Source organism: Mytilus trossulus, chromosome 14, assembly GCF_036588685.1.
Source record: "Mytilus trossulus isolate FHL-02 chromosome 14, PNRI_Mtr1.1.1.hap1, whole genome shotgun sequence".
Lineage (NCBI taxonomy): Eukaryota > Metazoa > Mollusca > Bivalvia > Mytilida > Mytilidae > Mytilus > Mytilus trossulus.
Genome location: NC_086386.1, coordinates 22,538,056 through 22,552,157, shown reverse-complemented (window position 1 = coordinate 22,552,157; position 14,102 = coordinate 22,538,056). Strand labels below are relative to the sequence as shown.

At 31.1% G+C, this 14,102-nt stretch overlaps 1 protein-coding gene across 1 annotated transcript; it reads left to right on the top strand.

The window, feature by feature from the left end:
- On the top strand, positions 1-12,166 carry LOC134697442 (nuclear pore complex protein Nup54-like). The gene is made up of 9 exons (XM_063559720.1): positions 1-179; positions 855-1,136; positions 2,913-3,139; positions 4,645-4,832; positions 5,561-5,760; positions 6,193-6,341; positions 7,223-7,450; positions 8,181-8,291; positions 11,718-12,166. Exons 1-9 carry the CDS (start codon positions 77-79, stop codon positions 11,829-11,831), a joined length of 1,602 nt encoding a protein of 533 aa, XP_063415790.1. The 5' UTR covers positions 1-76; the 3' UTR covers positions 11,832-12,166.
- Positions 12,167-14,102: the final 1,936 nt, after the last annotated feature.

Sequence of the window (14,102 nt, the reverse complement as noted above, 5' to 3'; positions counted from 1 at the left end):
GATAACTATGTTGCTCTCCAGTCAGGAGGAAAGAAACGCGGGAATGGAAATTTAGAAATTTAAGAATAGAAAAAGTATGGCATTTTTTGGAGGAGCAGCGACGACTCCTTTCGGAGCAACAGCTACTACATCTACCTCAACAGGATTTGGAGGATTTGGCACACAAACTCAAAGCACAGGTATCATTATATGAATTATGGATTATCAGATTCAACTGCGTAAAATCAAGGATTTGTATAGTCTAACTAATACAAATCCTTGGTAAAATATAATTTTAGTCTGAAATTATTTGTGTCTGACACAGACATTCGTTTCTATCAATGGGAGGACCCACTATCTAAGTATATTTACGTTAATTTGGTACTTTCGAAGAGTCGTATCAAAAAGGAAGTGCACCACCATATGATTTTTTTCTCGTAAAGTTGCAAAAGCAATAATTTAAACTCACATTTTGAGATTTTAATGAATTAATCAATTTTTTTTCTCAAAATCGAAAAAATTAAAATCGAATTAAAGTCTTAAATGGCAGAATCCCAATAAAATGCACACAATAATTTCTTAATTTACAGTAAATATACTTACTTTCACTTTACTTTCTCTTTCAATAGTGTTACTTTGACTCTGAAACTATCATAACCATACAATGTAGCAAAATTGTTATGACTACGTTTTAATTTTCTCAACCTGATTTTGAACATCAGCATGAATATGTATTGTTCTCTATCCTGACCATGCCGACTACAGAGACACTGAAACATGTTGATCTTAATTCATTACTAGAAAATTCCTTAGATTGTTGTTGTTATACAGTACATGTTATAGGACCTTCTACCCAATATTTATTTTTAATGCAGGATTTGGTCTATTTAACCAAGCCAAGACAACAGCCCCAACATTTGGAACTGGTGGCTTTGGAACAACTACTGGTGCAACAGCAGGTTTTGGGGCCAGTACAGGCTTTGGTCTAGGTGGAACAGCCACAACTCAGCCTACTACAGGCTTTGGCACATCAACAGGTTTTGGTGCTGCCCCAGCACCTGGTGGGTTTGGGACTGGGACTGCATTTAAAGGTTTTGGAGCAGCCCCAACTACAGGATTTGGAGCTACTGGAGCCACAGGATTTGGAGCAATAGGAGGTACTTTATATACACTGCAGACACATGTTTTCCCTCAGTCTGTCAGTTATTTTTTTGTTTAAACTGAAAATGACATGGATCAACTTCTGCAATGAATACCAAAGCCTTAAGCTTAAATTAATTTCATGTTGTTAGTCTTCGGCTGTGTTCACACCAAACGCCATGTTCAGTAAACATGTTTACTATTAATTTAATCAAGTGTTAATGTAATGTACACTGGTTTCACATTAGATTTGTTCACATCTATACACCTTTAATTAGCTGTACATACGATTTGTTCACACCTATAAACTATGTCATTTAAATGTTTATTACATCGGACCAAATGAAATTTTTTCTGACAACTTTTCTAGCAGTCAGGGAACGACAATTTGACTTAAAAAAGGGGGTATGGATTTTTCCTTGAAAAATATTCTTTTTTAATTTTTTTTATATATTTTAGTCATACATTTGTCATACAGATGATAAAAATGAATATTTTGAATAGAGTTTCTTTATTCATCATTGTTCATTATAGTGTTAAATATTGAAAAAAAAAATTTGATTGCTTGCCCCGAAAAAATCTGAATAAAACATTCCCACGAAAAAATTCTAACCCAGAAAACATGTACCTCCACACCCTTTTTGAATTTACATGATTGATCCTTTATGAAAGCCATTTTGATAATTTGCAGTAGTTAAAAATACTTGAGATTTTCTAATAAGCAAGAGAAAAACATAGGCTGCAGCAGCTTGCAATTGCTAACAGACAAAAAAAAAAGGATTGAGATGTTTATAGGATCACTACATTTATTTCTATCTTTTCTGTTTGTTTCAAATGGTATTACTTCTCCAAGGAGTATTTGGCAAAGGGAGGGAGTCATGCTTTTTTGATTTCTCTGTGTATTTGTTCGGATCTGAGAAAAAACAATACAATTTACCTCACACCTTTTAGTAATGCATTTATGAGTAAATTGTTGTTTGGGTAAAGACCAGTGGCAAATATTTCTCTGTACTTCTGTTAGATTCAGGAAGACCTTTTCAAATGAATAATGTGTTTAGCAATGATGATGGTTTGAGTATAAGCGGTAAATAAAGTTACGGAAAGTTTTTTTTCATAACAAATAAATATATCAAGTTTAGACAAATATTCCTGTAAAGAACTTTACTTAATGATTGTTAAAATTATATCAGTTTTATTAAAAAAATGTTTCTTCCTTCAATATACATAGTAAAGTTGATACTATAAAGGCCTAGTTTTGTGTACATTAAACTCACACAAGGCCTACATTGACTATCGACTGCATGTAGACAAAACATGATTTAAACTACATGTAATCATTGAGTTTTATCAATGGGAACGTAATTGTGTTTAGTCTACGTGTGAGTTACACTTGCAAAACACTGAGTTTAGGTCAATGCGAACACGGCCTTAGAGAATTATGAAAAACTATCGTGTAGTTCCCCAAAACAAAGATATAGGCAAATGAAATACATGTATTAAGGATTGTTAAAAATTGTACAATAATTATGATACATACATGTAGGATAAATTCTATTCAAGCTGAATCTTGTGTAAAAACAACAAAAATAAAGTAATTGTTTGTGAAAAAAAAACAATATCTAAAACTGTATTAACTGACAATGACTGACACCTGTCATCTCCCTTCAATTCTGCACCAAAAAAAGTTTGTTTACATTGGTACAGTACTACATTTACACAGTTTAAATGGGATTTGGTTAAAATTAGTTTTATTGTAATACCTTTGCCATGTCTATTTTTCTTGTATAAATTAGGTCCCCAATTACAAGCTCAGCAGCAACAACAAGCACAACAAGCACAACAATCAAGTCTGGAACTTCTGGGTACTGCTGTTACCCTGCCACAAATCTATGGAGATGAGAGGGATGGTATCATTGCTAAATGGAACCAGTTGCAAGCATATTGGGGCACAGGAAAGGGATTTTACAGCAGCAATGGTTTTGTAAACTTTACCCCTGACAACCCTTATTGCAGGTTTAAGGTACATGATCTGACATGAATTGATGACTTTATGTCAAAACAAATTAATAAATTTCATGATTTTTCATTGAAAATGTTTTTCATTTAGTTTTTAAATAGGTTGAGAATAAGGGAGAATAAAAACTAATTAATTGAAAAAAAGAGAGACAGACAAATTCAGTCATGTCAAAGTATTAAACATGTTAAAGGGATGAATAAAAAAAACACTGAAGAAAAAAAAAAACTTAATTCAAATAGCATGGGGTAGGGGTCAAAATTGCTGCAAGTTTTGTTTAATTGACATCGATTTTATATACATGATATATATTCTTATTGGTCAATAAATTTTTCCCAAATAAAGTTAAAAGAGGGGTTAGGGAGATCAGTGAATGAACTATATGAATTAAGTTTTTTATCCTTCATTGAGCTTTTTATGTGATTCCTAAAAAAAATCAACAGAAAACAATCACCAAATGCAACTGAAAGACAAGCACCAATTCGCAAAACACTTAACATTATATAAATAACACATAGCTGAGAGGGTGATAGAGCAGATTGGTACCCTGAGAAAACATTGTCAACCGCGGCGATTAATTTTATTTTAAAATTATTTTCTATGACGTCACATATATAACAACGATATGGGTATTAGAAAAAACAACAAAATTTAAGCAAGATGATGTATTATTTTATTTTGAAGGTCAAATAATAAAATCTGCGCCAAAATGTAGAACTAAAGCATGGTATTTAATTACTTTATGTAAATTAAATTCATTGTCCTTTAAACGAATCGAATTTGATTGGTCTAGACGAGAGGGTAACATTCTAAAAAATTGTCACCCTCTCAGCCATGTGATAGAGTAAATTAACACCCGCGTATAAGCCAATAGAAATATGGCATTTTTACGTGAAGTATAGTAAAAAACATTAATACAAACCCCGCAATAGCATGATCTCAGGTGCTCTCTTCTTATTGAAAATTACATATCAAATTACATTGTTCAACTAACATGTATCTTGTTCATGTTGTTATAGTATCCCTAACAATATACATGCATTGAAACTTTTTTTAGATAACTATTGTAAAGTCTTTCAGGATTAAATCATTTGTGAAATTACAGAAATAAAGGTTTTCTCACACCATTAATAATATTATTTTTGCTGATAATTTTAATAGGATAAATCAGGTTTTGAAAAAAACAAACAATGAAAGTATCACAAACAGTGGTGTTATTCTAATTGTGCAGAATGTCTTTCAATTTAACGACTGTCATGACTGTAGAAACATTAATTTTCGTGGGGTTAAAATTACATGGTAAATATCATCTATAAGATTTCATGGGGATTTAATTTTGCGGTTACCCTAAATGTAAGTGTTATAATATGGAGGTTAAATTTTGGTGACATTAAATCCTCCACGAAAATTTCTGCTGTTACAGTATGTGATTTTTTTCAAATATAAATTGTAAAATTTAGTGTTAATAAAATAATAGAAAAAATTGTAAGTTAGTGTATCTTTTATTGCAGGCAGTAGGTTATAACAGATTACCACGGTCCAGAAATGAAGATGGACTGGTTTCTATTGTGATAAAGAAAAAAGAATCAGATGTTACAGCCCAACAGCAACAAGTGGTAGACCAGTTGTTTAAAATCCTGGGAAATAAACCTCATCTCTCTGTGTGTGTGGAGGGTATCAAAACCCTTCCTGATGATAAGTATGTTATATTTCATTAATCCTTTTTGGATATTTAGGCCTTTTTATTGACCTGCATTTAAACCAAGGCCTTCAAAACAATTCTAAATGTAACATTAAGTATGCATAAACAGAAAATCTTACTATCACAAATTAAACTGTGTGGAGCAAAGAAATGGAACAAAGTCCATGCACACAACACATGTATCTGGAATTACTTTTATGAAATATGCTCATTAAATAAATCCAAAGTTTGGAATCAAATGATTTAAATAAAAAAAGTCAGAAGCTGTAAAACTGCTAATGAGACAATTCTCCAAAATAGACAAAATGACAAAAAGTTATGACAAAAAAATTATTAGCAATAGTTATTAGCAATAGTTCACTGTTAAACCTTTAACAATAAACAAAACCTATACCACCTAGCTATAAAATGCCCTGAAATGACAAATTTAAAACAAATCTTAAAAAGCTTAAACATTCAAATGTGTAGAACACGTAAATATAAATCTGATAAATTTACAATCTCAGTTTAGCACGGAAAAATCAAGTTGAACGTATTAAATTGACTTCTTTCTTAGGTTAAAATTGTACATTAAGGAGATCAACTTTTTAATAGACCAACTTTTTAATAGACACAGTAAAGGATTTTGAGGTTTGATAAAAAATGCTCTAATACAGTTTTAAAAAACGTGTTTCTAGATTATTTAATGATTTATGTCCAAATTGTGTCATGATGTTTTTTTCCAGAACTGAATTAGTTATATACATCTTGGAGAGACCAGCAAGTGGTCCTGCCAAAAGAATAACAGCTAGTGAGCTGTTCCAGTTCCTGAACACACCCAATATAAAACAACAAATTACAACACAGCTTGCAGCAGAAGATATTTGGCAGAAGACTGGGTTTACACCTGAACAACTGAAGGTTTATTTAGAAAACCCTCCTGCTGGTATGTTTTGTTATGTTTAAAATCTCTTTTAAAATGCTGATATTTTTAATTCATAATTGTTTTAGAAAACAAGAGAATTTAAAAGACAAGGAAATTTACCACTATGACATGTACGAAGCCATGCCATATTCAAGCTTCCACATTTCTAATATTTCAGTGAATTGCACTGATTGGATCAAACCAAAGTTTGGCAAACATTTTTGTTTGAATTGACTTCATTTTGGTCAAGTGTATTAAATTTCAAGCTGATGTGACAACAAGTTCATGGTAAACTATTTTACCCAATGACTGTTAAATGAAACTAGATGTTGAAAACTACTGATGTCAAAATGGCTAGGTCTATATGTCACTTGCAATTCCCATATTATAAAATTAAATTTAAAGGGGAATCGTTCATTCACAAGAATATAGATTGAGTGTTTTATATTGTAGGAATTCATCCATTCATTTGGGAGCAGGCAAAGTTAGATAACCCTGACCAAGAGAACTTGATCCCTGTTCCAGTAGTAGGATTCAATGCTTTACAACAGAGAATGAAACACCAGGAACAGCAAACAAAAGCTCATCAACAGAGACTAGATGTAATTTTAACTTCTTTTTTATTCTTTTGTATGGGTAGGAATGTGACTTGAGCATACATACATATAGTTGTCTGTTTATTTGTTAAAGTTTGACGATTTTTTCTGTTGTTTTAAAAAGTAAAATCACAAAAATACTGAACTCAGAGGAAAATCAAATCGGAAAGTCCTTAATCACATGGCAAAATCAAATGACAAAACACATCAAAAACAAACAGTCAAGAACTGTCATTTTCCTGACTTGGTACAGGCATTTTCAAATGTAGAAAATGGTGAATTAAACCTGGTTTTATAGCGCTTAACCTCTCACTTTGTTGACAGTCTCATCAAATTCATCATAATGGATACATATAGTTATGTGTACAGAATATAAAACCACTATAATTAATGCATTGCTAATCTGCAACATTTGATTTATTCTTACCTTGTGACACTGAAGTGTTTTTCTTACATCAATTCAGACAATACTATGGAGGAATAAGTTTATATTCATAAGGTTTCATAGGCGTATTGTTAACTTTTTTAATTAAGATCAACATATTTTAGTAAATATTTAGCGACTCTTTCATATAACAATTACTGTATAAATTGTCTAGACCATTTCTCAAAAAATTAAATAAATGTACCAATTAGTAGTAAAGACATCTTTATGATATGGAATTAACATATACAGTGAAAAACTGTGTGGTAATATGTCAGCTGACCTCAGAATTCCACTAGTTTTTGTCTTGCTACATTTTTAATTGCAAGGAGCATGTGTGTTGGTTGTTCAGAGTCTATTTGAGAATTTATGATGTGTAATTGATAAATCTAAATGGCAAGAAGAGTGCATGTTACAATATACAAATGTAAATATTTTTTTAAAATTTTTATTCTTTTTTCAGATGATAGCAAATGAATTACAACAGTTCCAACAAAAACAAAATAATATGATGTCAAAAATGGATGAATACAAAAGAAAACACATAGAACTGAGTCACAGGTTATTACAAGTAGTGGTTAAACAGGAAATCTTCAGAAAGATGGGTTACGCCATACAGGCTGACGAAGAGCAACTCAGGGTCCATTTAGAGAAAACTCAAGCAGAATTAAATCATCCAACACAGTTTAAAGTATGTCCAGTTAATTTTGAAAGATTTTTTAATTTTTTTTTAACTCACTAGGGCCATATGAGTTTTTCTCATTACTTGGTACTGTCTTTATCCAATAACTCAAACAAAAATATTCTCATCTGAATTTTAAATTGAAATGAAACTTAATCACAATCATTCTTGAAGTTTTTTTTTCTTTTTTTTCTTGATACATCTTCTATTACATTTTATGTCATTATCATACCATCCCTGCATACCTTGAGGTATCTACATTAAGGATCTCTTCATATTGAAGATTTACTAGGCAATGGTTTACCATGTTTAAAGTCTTTTGTAATTACATAAGATATACTTTGATAAAAAAAACAGGAAAAATTTGGAGACTCACTTTACATTTCAGAATACATAAAGATGTACAAAGTATTTCTTGGTGCCCATTTGAATTTGATAGTGGAGTGTTCATATTCTTTAATTCATTGTGAATCAAGGTCTAATTTTGCACTTACAGAATAAAGGAGACAACTTCTAACGGAATTGATAAACAAAAATGTATTTTCATTGATTTAAACATTTTGCTTCTCAGTAAATATTGACAGCATAACAGTAAAAGATGTAAAATTGAATAATAAGAAAGGAAAACAATGTGTAAAGTAAATCCAAATGAGCCTAAACTTATGTACTTTTAATAATATTAATTGATAAAACTTAGTCATTTATTTTGTTTACTAAATTTTATTATGAATTTTTTCAGGGAAGGCTAAATGAATTAATGTCCCAAATCCGTATGCAGAATCATTTAGCAGGAAATAGAGCTGACTTTAGTTACCAAATGGATCCATCATTACAACAAGAAATCAAACAGGTTAGTTTAAGCAGACACTTTTTGTTAATAACTTGCAGATAAAGAATTGTGGTGGGCATATACACTTATAATAAATTAAGTGTAAACATTCAGAAGAAATAATGGTATAAATGTAAGTTGTCAATTTTTTAGCTCACCTGGCCTTCTCCTCTGAAACTACTGGGCCAAATTTAACCAAACTTGGCTACAATCATCATTGGGGTATCTAGTTTTAAAAATTTGTCCGGTGACCGGCCAACCAACAAGATGGCGACCATGGCTAATAATAGCTCATAGGGGTAAAATGCATTTTTTAGCTTATAACTCAAACACCAAAGAATTTAGAGCAAATCTGACATGAGGTAAAATTGTTTATCAGGTCAAGATCTATCTGCACAGAAATTTTCAGATGAATCCGACATTAGGTTGTTAGGTTGCTGCCCCTGAATTGGTAATTTTGAGGAAATTTTGCTGTTTTTGGTTATTATTTTGAATATTATTATAGATAGAGATAAACTGTAAACAGCAATAATGTACAGCAAAGTAAGAACTAAAAATAAGTCAACATGACCAAAATAGTCAATTGACCCTCTAAGGAGTTATTGCCCTTCATAGCCAATTTTTAACAATTTTCATAAAATTTGTAGATTTTCACTAACATTTTCCACAGAAACTACTGTTATAGATAGAGATAATTGTAAGCAGCAAGAATGTTTAGTAAAGTAAGATCTACAAACACATCACCATCATCAAAACACAATTTTGTCATGAATCCATCTGTGTCCATTGTTTAATATTCACATAGACCAAGGTGAGCGACACAGGCTCTTTAGAGCCTTTAGTTTTGTACAAAAGGTGTAACATCATTTTAACTTGTACAATAGACTTAAGCAATGCATGTTTTTTGTTGATTGCCATGTTTCCTTGATTAGTACAGGAATTTTGTTTCACAACATAAAAGCCATGAAATTATGATAGATTGAAATCAGATGTTATCAATCTGTAAACTATGCCAGATTGACTTACAAAATGATTTAAATTTTGAGGAACTTTAAAGTAAAGTTTTCCCCTTTTTACACATCAATTACCTCAGCATATTATCCTTATAACTCAATTCTAACCAGATATCAAATACATTTTTTCATTAAATTTCCACTTTCTTCGAACCAAAGGATTTCATTCATGTGTTTTGTACATGAATATATCACGCTGAAATCTATTAAGTGTTTACACAATTGTGTTTATTATATTTCAAAGTAGTTTTTGCAACCAGTTTACTGAAGTGTTAACCAAGTGAAACTATTTTAATGACTGTCAGATCACATTTAAGTATTTAATAATCTGCAAAGTCATATTAGAATTATTAGTATGTCAGTCAGGGATGCTGCTTGTACTAGTTATCATTAGTTATTTGTATAAGTAAAAATCTGAATGTCTTAGGGATATAACTCAGCCAATAGAATAATTTACCTATACACATAAATAAAATATGAATAAGTATCTTACAAATTAACCTAGTGTAGATGTGTTCCGGACCATATGAGTATTTGGACCATCCGTGTATGGTCATGACCATATGCGAATACTCATACGTGTATGGTTCGACAGTACGCGTATGGTTCAACCGTACGCGTATGGTTCGACCGTACTCGTATGGTCGGACCATATGAGTATTATACTCGTTTGGATATTAACGGGCCGGACCATATGAGTATTTTGACCATTTAGGTATTTTTTCAAATGTACAATAGAAATAATACGTATTAATTTTACATTTCAAAAGCTACATAAACATTAAATATTGATGCCACAGTCAGTTGGTCTTAGTTTTCATCGCTAATTGTATTTGTGTATGATTTTGTAAACTTTAAATAGAATGACATTCACACGGTATCATACATGTTGCCTTCCTGCAATTTCTTGTTTTGGCTGTGCGCAGTTAAATCGACTCGGACAATTCCGATGTGTCTACAGTGTTTTTAAGAAACTCTAGATCTCCAATACGGTAAAATGAATATCACAGATCAAAGTAAATAAAGACAGTAGCTATGTCATGGCTCTTAAATGCTATTTTACAGGTCTTATAATTAAGATTAAAATAGATGCATAGAAATAAAGAACTTTTAATATTTCACTTATCAAAAATGCCTTAAAAAATATCATGATCTTTAAAAAATATCATGATGCTTGCCGGTGATGTCAGTGACTCCTACTTTAAACAATAAAATTCCTTTTACAATATGTTCATTTGAGTTTGAAATCTTATAATTATACTTACAAATAGTAAGTTATATTAACTGTGTGAAACTGTTTTTTTTTTAATATATAATGAAATGACAATTTAGTGACGTAACAATCAGAAGGGTCACACCTAATGAAAAGTTTAAAAGTATGCTTGTTGATTACCCCGACCATACGCGTATGGTCGGACCATATGAGTATATACCCATATGGTCATGACCATACGTGTATGGTCCAGATACTCATATGGTCCGGAACAGATGCATTAATAATCGTTGGATACTAATTTTTGTGGGTACAGGTAGGTAGGGGAACCACGAATTTAAGTGTTCAACAAATTACAAATTTTCTGAAGGAATGTGTGCTGACGTTGCCAAAACCACAAAATTAAATATCCACAAGTATGCAAAAACTAAAATCACAAAAATACTGAACTCAGAGAAAAATCAAATGGAAAAGTTACTAATTACACGGCAAAATCAAATGACAAAACACATGTAAAAAGAATGGACAAGAACTGTCATATTGCAGACATTTTAAAGTTTTTTTAATCCACAAAAATTGGTACCCACCAAAATAAATGAAAACACAGTATATAGATATATCAATATTTACCATGTTTACTTCTTCAAGTAAATAAAAATGATTTGTATTTGTAGTACCCTTACCTGTATGTGAACTTTTATAAGATGCAATGTAATTTTTGTATTATATGCCAAATTACTGAAAATTCAGAAATTATTGTGAGGTTTTTATTATTGCGAAAAATGTGACAGAGTTGTAAACACAATGATTTAAACTCACATTTTGAAATATTTTATATGATCCAAACATGATTTTTCAGACAATCGTAAAAATTAAAATCACATTTAAGTCTAAAATCACAATAATAAATGCACGCAATAATTTCTGAATTTACAGTAATGTAGACTTATGAAGCCATGGAAAGTTGAATGCAATATTTATTCTAAGAGGGGATTTCAATAATGAATTTCCCTTGAACATGTTGAAGTTTGGATTTTTTGTTATTTTACTCTTCTATAGGAGAAACCAATGTGTTTGCACATCAATAATGATTAAAATAAAGAAGGTAAGACTTGTTGAACCAAACACTTATTTTTTTACCTCTGTCCTCTAATTTAAAGTGTAAAATTTTACTGCCTCCTTTGATCATATTGATAAAATAAATATTTATTATTCTTTCAGCTACTGAAGCAGCAACAAGATGGTCTAAAACACTTGATTCAAATTGTAAAAGACGATTCCCATGATTTACAATTAATGGAACAAAGTTTACAGGAATCGTCACACAGAAGATAGCATTTGTTGTGTCATGTTATAGCTTGAATATTGTAATTTTGAGACTGTTTCATCAAATATACGAGAACATGTCAACAAATTGTTTATAAGATCGTGGACAATGAGAGTTTGATAAGTTAGTGATTGACTTACTAATCATGTCCCTTACACAGTATTTTATGATGTACACTGTTAATTACATTGCAGCAAATACATGAACTTCTTCATCATAATCATTGATAATGTGCTACTGTGGATTTATTTATTTTTGTAGGTTTTAATTTTCGGGGATTTAGGAAAACTTGAATTTTGGGTATTTAATTTCATGGTTTTACTAATCTCTGCATGCTCATCTTTACAGAAAATGTGGAATCCATTGATCATTTGAATTTCATGGTTCACCTATACCTGTAAAGATCATGAAAACTGGTATCCAAGTAATAATAATAATAAACCCACAATAAGTGTTATACAGTTATTCCTGTACAAAGTAATGTTCAATCATTGTTATATTTAATTGGACACAAACATAATATCATGTTACATGTTAAACAAGTGTTTATATTAAAATATTGTCACACCTGGATAAAACCTCATTTATATTATATTACTGCATGGGATGCTTTTCATGTTGTATGAGGACTTTTCTGACAATGTCTTTGAATGATATCTTTTTCAACACCATATATAAAATATGGAGATGTGTAATAACTGCTTTGAGACAATTATCAAACAAAGTGAATACCAATGGATTTAAGCAATCATAGGGCAACATGCAACACACCAATGGTCTTGCAAAGTGAACAAAATTATCTTTGAAAATATTTCCAAAGGTCAATGTCCAGAGCCTGACTGAAAGATGACTATTGATGCTTTGGTGACTGAAGAATTATATTATCCAATTGTCTTGCATATTTAGAACTGTTACACAATTCTCTTGTATCATGTGCCTCCCGTATTTTAGCACACATTGCCTGTAAATATGACTGAATGTTTGTAATCACTTTGTGTCTGTCATTGTCCTTGTATTTTTTTCTTCTAAAATATCCTTTCAAAACCCCCTTTGTTCCTGCATATCAAACCTTGACAGCTGTGTCTAATTACAAAACATAAGTTAAAAATGTGAGAAGTAAATGCTTTTAATCACAAAAACATAAAAGGTACTTTTATCATCCAAAAAAACGAATTGTAAATCCTAGGAGTTGATTTATTGTGGTACTTGAGCAAAAATATTTTTGAAGTCATTATGTTTTGTATTGATTCAAATTGCTAATATGAGTTTTCTTATTACTGCTCTTTTGACATAGGTCATTATTGTGTCTTTATTATTTGCTTTCTAGCTCATGGGGCACCCAGTGCCAAGTGAGTTTTTCTCATCACCTGGTGTCCATCGTTTTGTGTTAAATTTTACAATCCCTTCTGAAACAACTGGACAGAATTTAACCGACATTTGGCCACAAACATCATTAGTTTGAAAGATGTGTTTGATGATTCCACATGACAACTAAGGTGTCCAACATGGCTCTAAATAGAACATAGGTGGTAAAATGAAAGTCTTTGTCTATTATTTGAAAACTGTTATAAAAACAAAAAATCTCACATGGGCAAAAATGTTCAGAATGTTGAGTTCCTACATTTGTCCATATGTTTCAAAATTGCCAGACACTTCTAATAGGAGTTATTGCCCTTAATTGACAATTTTTTTCCTATTGTCTAAAAAATTATATTACGTAAAGAGTATGTTTAAAAAGGCAAAACTGACCAGAAAGACAAAGTTGTAGAAATAAGCTTATTTGATTGAAAGAGTCAGTCGACTCCTTATAAGAGTGATTGCCTTTGATGAAGATTTTACCATTATTTTTTTTTAATTTGCGTTTTTGGCTCTTGAAAAATATAAAAGATATATGTAGAAACCTAACTTAGCAAATTATTAAATTATAGATCCTATCTACCCGTTTTGCAATTGCTGTATCACCCCTTGCATCTATTTCACTAGCCGCTCCTTATTATGTGTGTTGTTAAAGCTTTGTGATAAGGCTGTTTGGTGGTATTTTGTTGTTTATTTGTGAGATTAACATTCACCATTTTTTTTACTCAATTCTGAACGTGTTCCGGGGTTGTCAGTGGTTGTCAGTACAACCACTGACAACCCCGGAACATGTTCAGAATTGCGTAAAACAAATGGTGAATTGTGTAGCAAACAAAACGCAAAATTTGCAATTCATTTTCTCCTGTGAAGTTGAAAAGACAATGCATGGGAAATAGTGCAGCCACGCATATTAGAAGCATCAT